At 32.8% G+C, this 14,010-nt stretch overlaps 1 protein-coding gene across 1 annotated transcript; it reads right to left on the reverse strand.

Annotated features, from left to right (window-relative positions):
* Positions 1 to 1,071: 1,071 nt before the first annotated feature.
* On the reverse strand, positions 1,072 to 10,070 carry LOC132752573 (protein sidekick-2-like; the record flags this gene model as incomplete). Its single annotated transcript, XM_060742912.1, has 5 exons — positions 1,072 to 1,130; positions 2,421 to 2,582; positions 3,042 to 3,350; positions 4,338 to 4,670; positions 9,945 to 10,070. Coding segments are annotated over 5 exons (989 nt in total), but the record flags the coding sequence as incomplete, so codon positions are not given.
* Between the last annotated feature and the right edge of the window lie 3,940 nt (positions 10,071 to 14,010).

Below are 14,010 nucleotides of genomic sequence, written 5' to 3' on the forward strand. Positions count from 1 at the left end.
GGGGTGGTAATTTTGAAAACTGTTTAACTGCGAAATCGCAATGTAGTTATGAAAGAATACATTTTCTAACACAATTAGTCGCACCCTGGGACCCAAGCATAGACCCCATGGGCCATAGATTTCACTATGATTTCCTCATCATCATAACTATGTACTGTATTCATCCGCTTTATACCCAAGAGGAAAGGAGAAGATTGTCAAAGAATTAATGTATTTTCTATACAAAATTATTAAAGACCCCTCCAAAAAAATCTCCAAAAACTCTCCAAAAACAAAACCCTTGACCACGGGGCAATAAAATTCACAATCTTTAAAACGACATTCTCTATCTCTCATTATAACTATACATTTATTTTGTTTCCAAAATATCCAGGAGGAGAGGGAAAGAAATTTTAAGAAATAATGTACTTTCACTATGTATTCAACGGAGCCCCTCCCTTGCACCAACACCCCTGACCCTGAGGACCATGAATTTCACAATTTTGGTAGAGGGCTCAATGCTTATTACCATTGTGCCAACAGTTTGACTGGCTAATGCCTAGGAATTAAGAAGAAGATTTTTTTTGGCTTAAACCCCACCCTCAGGCCACAGGCGTACATGGCAATGTATTTCACAATCTTTGTTTCCTTTTTTACATAGATGCTTTATGCCAAAATTGGTTCAAATTTCTTCAGTGGTTCCAGACAGGTAGCTTAAAATGTTGAAAAATACATGCATTTATCCTAAATAATCATTAGACCCTGCACACCCTAATACCCATAACACTGGGGCCATGAAATTTACAATTTTGGAAAAGACAGCCTCTCTCATCGTAATTATGCATTTACTTTGTTTCCTAAATACCCAGGAACAGATTGCTTGACACCCAGGAGTAAAGAGGAAGATTTTTAAAGATCACATTAATTTCTATGGTTTTAGCCCAACCTCTCAGATCCAACAGGCGCAGGAGTCATGAATTTCACAAATAAATGCTTTATGCGAAAATACGTTTAAATTGGTTCAGTGGTTTTAGAGGCGAAGCTTAAAATGTTAACGCACGACATACGACGACGGACAAAACGGATAACAACTCAGGGACCTAAAAAATTGGAAGGAAGGTCGAGGTTTTCATCAAGGCTCCCGCCCATATCTGTAATAAATGTTATACAAAAAGGCATGAGACGTTTTCCTCTAAAGAACATAGAAAGTCTCTATATATTTCCAATGTGGTTTTGACTTGAATCCAAAGACAGTTTTAAAGATTGTAAAGATTAACATGAGCCAGTTACAGAAAAGAACAAGAGCATTTCATTAATTTAAACTTGACGATAAATGCCAATTTAGTGTTAAGGTCACATCTTTATTTATGATTTTTTTTATTTATGAAATATTTTTTTTTATCAGTAGCAAGTCTTGTTTTGGCCATGTCTGCAAAAATTACATAATAATGACAATCAAACCAAAACTAAACAAGTTGACATTCAGGGTCAAAGTCATTAAACACTCAAGGTCAAGATCAGTTCAACCTTAAATAAGGCCATGGTTTTGTCCAAGTATAAAGATAATACATTGATCAATTACCAAGTTACAGCCAAATGTAGCATAATTAAATAATTTAACTTTCAAGGTAATGTTCATTAATGAGACATGGTCAATTTGAGTTTAACTTACATGAAGGTCTAATCCGAAAGAATGTTTTGTTTTCATATGAAGTAAATCCATTCATTAAAAACAGTTATAGCCAGTTACAGCAAAAAGTCGGGCAAAAGATGATACTTATAAACAAAAATAAATATTATCACTCAACTCAAAGCAACTCAAAATCTCGTCGTCTGAATAGTTTCATTCCTTTCAAGTCTGACACTAAGTTATGATCTTATGATATTTTAGCGTCTTACAAATGTATCAGGAAATGGATATAGAGTGGATAAAATGGAAACCTTTATGGTTTCCAACCTTAATTGTATTTCTTCTTTTGACCTTTTCCAACTTAGATTTTCCCAGTATTCCTAGTTAAATATTGTATTATCACCCTTAGGATATAGTGCCTGCTTTTAAAGTTTGTCTTTTGACGTCTTTTCTGTGGTATGCATGCTCCATATCCTCCTTTCCTCTTTCAAAATTCCGTTTTGTTTAGTTGCGCCCATCGTTGAACAGACTCAATCAAACCGAGACTGCAACATTTTCAGTTTTTTCGTTTTGAGCGTTTTTTTAGGAATTCTGTTTTTTCTGTTAATTTCCTTAAACAGCTAAATTAATTATGCTGCAGACTATAAAGTTTTTAATCATGAAGAATATTTATGAATGCATGCTATCTTTAAAAACCCAATAACACTGTCCTACGTAGAAATGATTTGGTGATTAATATAGAATAATATTCTATCAGCAAATACGTGTACATTAAAAAAACTTGGAATAGAATTTGATTTAAATGACCTACCAGTTGCTTCGCAAGAATTAAGTTTTATATTATTGTCTTTATCATCGACTGGTATAACAAAGTAACGGGTCGGACCAGTAAACAAATCTGGCGTGTCCCATGTAACTTCAATAGTTGTGGAATTGATATTCTTTGCTTTTGGGTTTATTGGTGGTCGAGGCTCTGTAAATGAAAGCATACATTTAGATTTTATAGATAATTTTCTTCTAATATATATTAAACATAATGTGCTTTGGTTAAATTTACACATTAAGTCCAAACCATCGAACGAATTTCGATTCACTTAAGTTTAATGAACAAATAAGAGACAAATAACAACTGTATACATATCGTAACAAAAATTATCGTAGACAAGCATAACGTACTTTTGATGTTCTTTAGTGTGGCATAATTCCATGAACTGAAAATACTACCGACATAATTTTAACTCCTCGATGCTTAATTGTTTACCAGCAGCTGAGTATAACTTAGAGGAGTGAAGACATATACATCATGTACAGAATAACAAGACAAGCATATGGGAACAAGATAAATTAAGGATTTAACAAAAAAACAATTATAACACTTATTGTTTTTAAACTTGATTCAAGAAATTAATTTATAGCCATACAATAAACTTACTGGCAATATCTGTCCGCCTTTTTATTCCAAAGGAAAGGTTACCTACACCTTTTTCAGTGTAAGCGGCAATACTAAACGAATAGTTTCTGTAAGGTAACAAATTCTTAACAATGAATTGAGTGATATTTCCATCAGTTTCATTCTTCCAGGTTCTTGGCATGTTGTGTTTCAAAGTTGATGTCGGGTCGGTATTGGTTGTATTTATTGTGTATTTAGTAATTATTCCATTTGTTTCACATGGTGCTTCCCATGTAATGTTTGCGTCATTAGAAGTTGTGCTTATTTTTACATTTCGGATCTCACCAGGTTCTGACAAAAATAAGATTATATTTCTTAACACATTTTGATATAATACTTTAACTGTAAAACATTATTGAAATTCAGGAAACTCTTACTGAATAAAATGTGTTTTGAGTAAGAGAATGTGCAATTTGTTTGGTAAGCCGTATTCTCTATTACTTGTAAAGTTAATTTGGTCCTTTCTTTAAACAAACTGCCTGTTTAATGACATCATGTATTCATTATATTTTTGAAAAAAATGTGTATAGTTTAAAATGTAAAATCATAGTATTCCCGAAAGATACCAAATTTGAGCATAATATATCTTTAAATTAAATATTAAATTGTAATTGAAAGAAAAAAGATTAATGTAAAAATAAATTTTGCTGCGCCCTGTGTTTCTTACTTGTGCTTCCAAAATGAAAAATAAAGACGATTAAAAATAAATTCAGAGCAATATAATAGAAGAAAAAACATCGTGGAGAAAATGAAAATAAAAGTTACTTTGCCTACTTCTGATTAAAACAACATGGCATACAATGTCCGGAGATATCATAAAGTGACGAAGTGTCCGAGTGATAAAACTGGCCGGACTAATAATTTAAAGACTAATAGCCAAATAGATTTTAAAAAGAAGAACAAAAATGAATCTCTAAAAAACGCCCAAAACGACAAAATTGTAAATGTTGCAGGCTCGGTTTGATTGAGCCTGTTCATGAACGATACTGAAAAGTGCAAATTACCGACTATGTCCCCTTACACCGGCTTAAGTGGAATTCAACATTTAACATGAACCGTACAATTTTGAATTTTGAAATATTCGCAGATGTATTTTCGTTGTTTCATTCAACATGACCTTTAAACTTTTTAGTTTTATTTCTGGAACGAAAAGTTACTATATGGTTAAAGCTTCCAACACATTCACATTGAAAAAGAAAACGTATAAATTAAGGTAAAATAAATCTAATTGACAAGGTAAAATCCAAGTGGGTCAGTACATGAAGTTCTTATACTTACTAGATGACTTTGTTCTAAAATAACAATCGTCACACCATCCGACTGGTCCTTCACCTACATTTGTCGATGCACTCACTGTTATATTGTAAAACCAGTACGGACGCAAATTTGACACTTCATAATCAGATCTATTGGTGGTACTTCTCGTTTCCTCAACCATAACACCGTTATCAGAATTCCAGCACGTATCATTTTTCCATGCATATCTGATTGTATAATTTGTGATAATGCCATTTATATCTCTCTCTCCAGGAGGGTTCAATGATATTTTAAATCCTACTTCAGCATGTTCAGTAGGAGTAAGTTTGTCTACAGATGGAGCTGCTGAAGGAACTGCAAGGATAAAAAGAATTAAAAGTAATAATGTTGTTAAGAAAGCATAAGCCACATTCAAGTTTATCGGTACATATTTTTTTCCAGACCTATTCGCAAACAATTGGTACTTCAATATTCAGATATTTCACGACTATATCGCTACATTGAATATGAGTAAATAAAAAAACAACGTGTCGCACAATTAGGTATATCTTAAACACAACTAAGAGAAACGTCATATCTTGTTTGTTTTGAACATAACGCATACTTTTGCTTTCAACTCGATATACCTTCAGAAAGAAGTATGTGTTTCATTTAATAGTATTCCTCCCATTTTTGTATAAATAGATCTACATTTATAGAATAAACCTGTACAAGCGATAGAAATATATCTTTGAGGACGTGGAGAATCACATGTTAATTTAAACAAGCTTAGTTTTAAAAGTCATGAACCGGTTTATATATAATGAGAAATATAAATAGATCGTCGGGTTCGAATAACGTTTACTTTTTACGATCACAACGCGTTTCTTTAGAATTGACTTTTTGTATTTTCTGATCGCAGATTTAAAAATTCTATGCTGACATTCAATCTCTGACACAGACGCTTCACGACAAACCTAACAACAAGTAGTTCTCAAAACAGCTTAAAACTAGCGATGCAAAAGAAAGAAATATATTTATTTTGTTATAAGTATCAAACAAATTACAACGCATTCAAAGTTTAAAAGTAGCGTTAGCTTATAGAATTATCAAGTCACCAATTACGCGGATGAACATAAAAATGCTATTTTTAGCGATGTCGATTACCGAATACCTCAGAGCGTATTACACTGTCGAGTAGTGGAATATATACATGTCGGACTGTTTTGGTGAGAAGATTTTCGGTAAATTATTTACATCAATGTTAAATAACATGTATATCGTGAACAACATACCTCGAAATTAATTTAGGATTATAATGGAGCTAAATATAAGATTTATATATCTGTGGGATAACAAACCCTGCATGGATTTTCTAAAATTAGAATTATTTGATTTTATTCAGGTTGTTTTTACATCTCCGTGGTGCAGGGGTAACGCGCTAGTTTAGGGTATGAGAGGTCTGCAGGATTGTGTTTCATGGAGAGTCCTACGTTAATCCTAAATCCTAGGACTTATGACCAACTTTAGGAGAAAATGATTTTGCACTTAAGACCGTTTCAAGTAACTGTCCTATTTTTTGTCATAAACTTAAGACTTATGACCAATTCGCTCTCCTGAAAAGTTACAAAATACAATGGCACGCGCATAATCCCGGATTGGATTTACTATGCAATTGATTATAGCAAGTAAGTGATGTATTGCCCTCTTGACGTAATAGACAAAAAGATCATGTTGAGTGAACTTATATGCCATATTTAACGAAAGACGAAAAAATAACCTTTTTATCAAAGAAAAATGGTGACGCATCTCCTTGCTTGCTTCGTAACTGCAATTGGACAGCGCGCAGTAATATATTGTTTTGACTGTTTTTGCATGCGCTATTTCGCGCTACATTGTGACGTCATGTAAATAACTCTTTAAACGGCTGTATAGCGGTAAAAACTGAATTAAAGATACTGGTGTTCGGATTTATTTTCTTAGTTAGACCATTTTCTATCTAGACAGTTTTCAAAACGAAATTCAATTTTCGATTTGCAAGATCGATTCTCTTAGAAATTTGTACAGTATCGACTAATCATTTCTGTCACAGGGCCCTCTGTCTTTGAAACACTACCATGAACGCTGCCATGTTTGATTTTGGAGTGGTTTTGACCTAGGACAATCTTAAGATTCCTTTAAAACACTCTTAGACTTAGGACTGTTTTTGGTAATAAATATAGTTATAGTCATAAGTTAGGACCTTTTTGGCTTGCAGCCGTTTGTTTTGGAAAACTTGTTCCGGTTAGGTGGTTTCCTGCTTACATTTGTTAGTGCATGATTGAACGGGAAACCAGCTGCAATCGTGCCAATCGCAACTTTTCGGCCCTTTCCGTCACTCCTCGGATTAATGATAATAGCCGATGTAGTTCCGATTGCAATCGTGACAATTCGGGCGATTCTGTCATACTGCGGAATCAGACGAAGTAATATTACGGAACTCTAAGCTATTTTAGTTACTTCGGTAATCCCAGTTTGTTTATATAAATAGGATTTTTATTTTTACTTGATTCCGTTTCAATTCTTTTTCAAGACGCAAAAGTTAGTTTCTTTTATAATTGGTATAATTTTGTCTTTATTAGTTTTATACAATAGAGAATGGTTACTGTAGTAGTAATCCGTCTCCAAAGGGCGGTCCTGCTTATCAAAAGATCGTGACCGAATCACGCAGAATTTTAGTGCTTGATCAAGTTATATTTAGATCTACTGACAGAGTTTAAACGTCTTGGTGAGGTTATCTAAAAATAGCCCATGCATATCATTAACCTAGTGCATTTACTTGTCTCTAAAGCTGCTATATAAATGAAATTAGCAACTGCCAAAACGAAAGACTCTCTTCGAAAAAGTGGAAATAAAATTTGCTGACTTGTTTCCCTTCAATATGATAGAATGATCTCCACGTGAGAGCCAATGTTAGTATTTTTACGATTGATTATTTTCTTTATTAGTTTTATACAATAGAGAATAAATTTCAAATCGTTTTTGACAAAAAAAAAAAAAACATTCGTTTTTACAAAAAAAGTGTTGCTACTGTTATCGTCAGCATTTTCCCGTTCAGTTATAATCAGTGGTCTTCTGGTCCCTTTTTGGTCCAAATTTGCACGCAGAACACTGGTGCTCAAACAAATGAGGCACAGGTGCTCGTCCAGTCTTGGGCTTACCCTACCTATCCCTTTAAAAGTGAAACTTTTTTTTTCGAGAAAAAAAAAAAACAACTTAATAAACCCTTTATGATATACAAATACCGTAATTAAAAAAAATTGAGGTAATAAATTGAAAAAAAAAAAGAATTTTAAAGGGAAGGAATGATGGCACAACTGAGCAAGCCTTTCCTTTTAAAAGGAAACTTTATTTAAGACTTTCTTTGAAACGCAAAATTGTCTCAATTGTTATCTAAGGACCGACTTCAGACTTAGGACTCTCTATGAAACGAAGCCCTGGGGTACAAATCCCAGTCGAGGCAACTTTTTTTTTATTAAGGAAGTAGCCACGATATTCACGGATAAAAGGTTATGATAAAGTGTGGCTGTCAAAAACAATGAACATAAATGAATTTTTATGCAACTCTAGTCATGCAAAATTCCGTATGTATCAAACTCAAACTGTTATAGTAAAAAATCCAAACGCAGTCGCTGCATCTCGGTGCCCTGCAAGGTGAATTATACTAGTAGTATATAAAAATAAACTAATACAGGAAAATACATACAGATATACATTACGATTTAGATTGCAAAGATCAGAAAAAGCCATAGAGCTTGCAGCCCTTTGATTAATTTTAGCTATGACGTATTATTTAAGTACCAGAAATAAAATCTTGAGTTGTTCACCTTATAAAATTGTTTTAATATTCTTTGATAAAAAAGAAAGAAACGATAATCGTACCCATTTTTTTCTTTTAAAAATGAAACGATAGGGAAACATAATATAATGGAACAATTTTCAGAAGTTACATAGAACAATACATACTTTTTAACTTCAATAAATCACAAAAATAGCTATGAACCAAAATTTTAAAAACAAGCACATTAATGTCTTTCCATCAATAAATTTCTTTTTCTTTCAAAGGAAGGCAAAATGTTTTATATCATTATATGAATATGTCAAGAAGAGAGACCGAGTTAATGCACAAATTTTAAACATACAAATAAAACATTCCTTCTTATTTTCATCGAAAAAATAATCTTGTATTATTCTTATTGGTTTGAATCATTTTATGGATACATAACAGTTTAATATACATCTTTGTTAGACAATAAACACAATTCAAATTTAAAGTAAACGTAAACATTTTTGAGACATTCTGTGAACAATATTTACAAACATAGCAGACAATCATCATTCATGTTGTCAATGTTTCATGTCAGGGTGTTATTAACCACCGTTCTAGATTTCTGTTCCGAAAAGGTATCTATTAACGTAACGCTGACTTTTATTATTGAGACTGGAATCATGCCTTGGCCCTGTTTAATAGACATGTTGTATTAAATGCGATTAACATTTCACATTCTTGTTTTTTTTAATTATTTCTAATGATGTGCAATCAGGAAAGGAGCAATATTTTCTGACTTTGCTTTAAACATACATGTATGTATATGTGTCTTTTTAATAATTGCCCTAACGAATAATGCTGCTTTAAGCAGTGTGCGTGATGGACATTGCATTTTTTTCATTTATATCGTGTATGTCTTTGCTTGGATATGGAATAAAAATTGTTAAAGACATTATAGAAAATGGACAATGGAAATAAACTGTTATTTTTTTCTTATGTATCAATCTATGGTTGAATCAATTATCCCTGCTTTAAAATTAAGACACCTTTGACCCTTCCCAACCACCACTAAAAGAAGTGCTATTAAATAGATAAAATAACTTGAAGTCGCTTTTTATTTCATTGTGTAACCATTTAAAATTGCCCAAGCTCTTTGTGTTGGCCCTAACAGCAACACCATACTGTCAGTAAGGTTGCATTTAAGATGATAACTACCAATTTTCACTCAATAATAAATTACAAAATTTCTACCAAATGACCCCCAACAAAGAAAAAAATAAACTAGCTTGGATGCTAGCAAATGTTACATGCTAAATATCTACCCAATTATGGAACCAATTTTAATTCAAGGGACCCGAGTTCTATAACTTTTATGTTGACAAGGTGATTTCGAGAGGAATAAGTAAAGTATTGTAATCAGTCTAAATTTTACCGTTATTTAGCGCATATCAAGTAAGTGGTATTAATGTATAGAAAGATAAGACTCTAGGCTACATATATCACTTGAAAACTTGGATTATACATACAAAGTGGAATAATTTTGACTTGAACTTACTATACTTCCTCTGTTTAAATTTATTTTCATCATAAACAATGATGGAAGAACATTGTTTGAAATAAACTTAATATTTTACTTCGATTTAGCGATATACATTTCGGCAGATTTTGTAGAGATATTAAACAATCAATCAAAGAAATTATACAAAGTATAACAGGCATCCGTTCCAACTTAAACACAATTTTCTTACACGTTTATTGTTAGTAGAATCAAATAACATTTATTTAATTAAATAAAAACAGGGGAAAAAATCACGATTTTCGTATTATCAAAAGAAACATACTGCCTTCTGCGGTCTTTACACGAAATGTCACAGGTGTGTTTCCACGATCAGTTGATGCAGTTACTGTGATTAAATATGTCCAAAACTCGTCTAGACCAGTCAAAGTGCATGTTGTAGCATTAAAGCCTAGAAATTGAAATAAAATGAATGCTTTTGATAGTCATATTTGTATTATAAATTGTCTTTACGTAATAAATAAAACCAAGAGGCCCACTGGCTTTAGTATTTTACCGCAGTTTATATATGTTTTAGTTTTTGCGTAAACAATTGTATTACATTGATTAAAACATCAAACATCACAAAAATATTTTAATTTCTGTAAATTGTTTTTATATAATATAATGTATAAAATTATATTGTGCAACTTAAACTTAATACTCTCCCTGAGACCTACCCCCCCCCCCCCAAAAAAAAATAAAATAAAAAACAACAAAAAAAAAAACCAACAAAAAACAAATGGTCATGCATTCCACAGTGTTTCTCATTACTTGTTATAACAAGAGTACACTTAAGGTGTTTTATATCCACTCCAGTAGCCTTGACTTTTTAGAACTCAATTTAACCCAACCTACAATTCATGAAGTATCAACTGTGTAAAATAATTCTAAAATAATGTTATCTACCAGAAACCATTTATCTGTTTTGAGCTATAGTGACCCTTGATCACAGGAAGTACAAAAGCAAACCGAGCCGATGGTCTATATTTAGCTTGCTCAATACCAAGTTTGATAAAATATCTCATACCGAACTGTAATTGTAGTCCGGAAAACTATGTTTTTATTTTTAATAACAGTGAACTACACCCAAATGGGGTAAATAAACCCAAACCAACAAACAAAAATAACGGGTCTTCATAAATTATAAGCTTACAGAGTTTGATTATAAAATCTCACTCCTTACTTTAGTTATTATCTGAAAGTCATTTATTTTTAGTAACGGTGACCTTGACCTTGATCCAAGGAGGTCCGAATACAATACAAAGCCAGGTCTTCATTTACGTTTGCTAAATACCAAGTATGATTACAATGTCTCATTCCTAACTCTTGATTTTGTACAATATTTTTAGAAACAGTGACCTTGACCACAGGGGACCAAAAAACGATAACAACCCAGGTCCTCATATAAGCTTACTATATACCAAGTTTGATAACAAAATCTCATTCTTAACTCTAGTAATTGTCTGAAAACCAGTTTTCTATTTTAGTAACAGTGACCTGGACCCTGACCCAAGGGGGTCCGAATGCAATTCCGACCAGAATCTTTATATAAGCTTTATTGAATACAGTAAAACATTCCAAAATCTAGCTTTTATCAGGAGACCATTTTTTCAAATTTAATAACGGTGACCTTGACCTCAGGGGGTCCAAATCTAATACAAACACAGGTCTTTATATAAGCTTGCAAAATACGAAGTTTGGCTACGATATCTTCTTTTTTAAACCTCTAGTTACAGTCCGGAAACCATGAAGGAAAACGACAAACGGACGGACGGACGGACTAATCGACGAGCTGACTCCAAGTATATCCCCTTGACTTTTTTAGGGGGGGGGGGGGTATAACCATGTAAACTGCTTAACAGCCAAATCGCAATGTTGTTATAAAAGAACAGATTTTCTTCCTAATTTAGCCCAACCCTTGGACCCGAACCAAAACCCCTGAGGCCATATATTTCACAATTGGAAAGAGAAACTTCCCAATCATAAGTATGTACATAGTTAATCAGCTTTATAACCTACAGCAGAGGAGAAGATGCATTTTCACTACATAATTACTAGACCCACCTCCACCCCCCCAAAAAAAAACAAAGAAAAAAAAAAGACCCCTTGACCCTGGGGCCATGAAATTCTCAATTTTTGAAACGACATTTTCTCTCATCATAAATGTGCATGTACTTTTCAAAATGCCAAGGAGCAGAGGAGAAGAATTTTTAAGAAATAATGTACTTTCACTATATATTCAATAGAGCCCCGTCCTTGCACCAACACCCCTGACCCTGTAGGCTATGAATTTCACAATTTTGATATAGGACTCAATGCTTACAATCATTCCAACAGTTTGACTGCCTGATGCCCAGGAGTAAAGAATACGATTTTTTTAAAGATTGCATAATCTTTATGGTTTTAGGCCCCACCCTCAGACCTCAGGCGTGCAGGGGCCATGTATTTTCATTTTTTTTCATTTCCCCTTTTCCTATCAATGCTTTATGCAAATATTGGTTATAATTGGTTCAACGGTTCAAGAGAAGAAGCTTAAAATGTTAAAATGTAAACGCACGACTCACAACGCACGACGGCAGACAAAACGGATTGAAACTCAAGGGACCTTACAAAAATGGGAAGGAAGGTCGAGGTTTTCATTTAGGCTTTCGCCCATATCTAAAATACATGCTATTCAAAAAAGCACCAAACGTTTTCCTCAATAAGCAAATAGGAATCCCCATATATTTCTATGTGGTTTTTGACTTGAATCCAATCACTATTTAAAGATGGTAAAAAAAAACAAGAGCCACCGCCTGTCTTGGTCAATGCTCAACTTTTATATTTTTTTTCTCAAAAACAAACTAATAAAAGGTTTATAAAATCTTTAATAGTATTCTACTAGGTCAAAATCAGCTGATAAAAATGTTCAATGTTTTTTTACATCTAAAACTGTATACAAGGTACAAATTTCATAGCTGTACATCAAAGAACAGGATGGTAGGTCACAAGGCCAAAATAAAGTAAAATTTTTGCATCTAAATTTGTGTATTTGGTCCAAATTATCTAGCTGTACATCGAAAAACAACAAAGTAGGTCACTAGGTAAAAATCAAGATTAGCTGATATTTAAGTACAGTTTTAAATCTAAATTTTACGCACATGGTCCAAAATTTAAAGCTGTCATTCATAGAACAAAATGTATGTCACCAGGTCAAAAACTAGTTCAGCTGGTATTGTCAGTTCAATTTTACATCTTAAACTGTGCATTTGGTCCAAAGTTCAGAGCTATACATCAAAGAACAAGAAAGTAGGTCACTATGTCAAAATATATGTCAGCTGATATTAAAATTTAATGTTACTTGCCCAAAATGTTGTTTTGTCCAAATATGAAGATAATCCATATAGATGTTACCAAGTTGACAATTGAACCAAAACTAAATAACTTGACCTTGAGGGTCAAGGTCATTTAACACTCACCGTCAAGGTCAGTTCAACCTTGAATAAGGTCTTGTCCAAAAGATTGTTTCTTCTAAGTATGAAGATAATACAGCCCAATGTAGCATAACTCAGAGAAAATTAAATAATTTAAATTTTAAGGTCATGGTCATTAATGAGACAAGGCCAATTGGAGTTTAACTTACATGAAGGTCTAATTTGAAGGAATGTTTTTTTTTTCATATGAAGAAAATCCACTCATTAAGAACAGTTATAGCCAGTTACAGCCAAAAAAGAAAAGAAATGGAAAATTTAAAAATTTGACCTTCAAGGCCAAGGTCATTTATAAGTAAAGGTAAAGCTCTGTCTGGTTAACTTGAAGAAAAGGTATTTACTAGAAAATTGTAATGTTAATGTTTGAAGACAATCTATTTAAAAATAACAAAGTAATAGCCACTAAAAGCAAAAAATCAAACAAAATTAAGACTGTTAACATTGAATAACTGTCACAATACCTCGATTTTTATTTTATTTTTAAAAAGTCGGGCAAAAGATGATACGTATAAACAAAAATAAATAATATCACTCAACTCAAAGCAACTCAAAATCTCGGCGTCTTAATAGTTTCATTCCTTGCAAAGTCTGACACTGAGTTATGATCTCATGATATTTCGCGTCTTAAAAATGTATCAGGAAATGGATATAGAGTGGATAAAATGGAAACCTTCTAGGTTTCCAAAAGGTTTCCAACCTAAAAGGTATTTGTTTCTTTTGACTTTTTCCAACTTAGATTTTTCCCAGTATTTCTACTTAAATATTGTCTTATCACCCTTAGGATATAGTGCCTGCTTTAAAAGTTTGTCTTTTGACGTCTTTTCTGTGGTATGCATGCTCCATATCCTCCTTTCCTCTTTCAAAATTCCGTTTTTGTTT

Source organism: Ruditapes philippinarum, unplaced genomic scaffold, assembly GCF_026571515.1.
Source record: "Ruditapes philippinarum isolate M1 unplaced genomic scaffold, ASM2657151v2 ctg8419_1_1_1_1, whole genome shotgun sequence".
In the NCBI taxonomy this organism is placed as follows: Eukaryota; Metazoa; Mollusca; class Bivalvia; order Venerida; family Veneridae; genus Ruditapes; species Ruditapes philippinarum.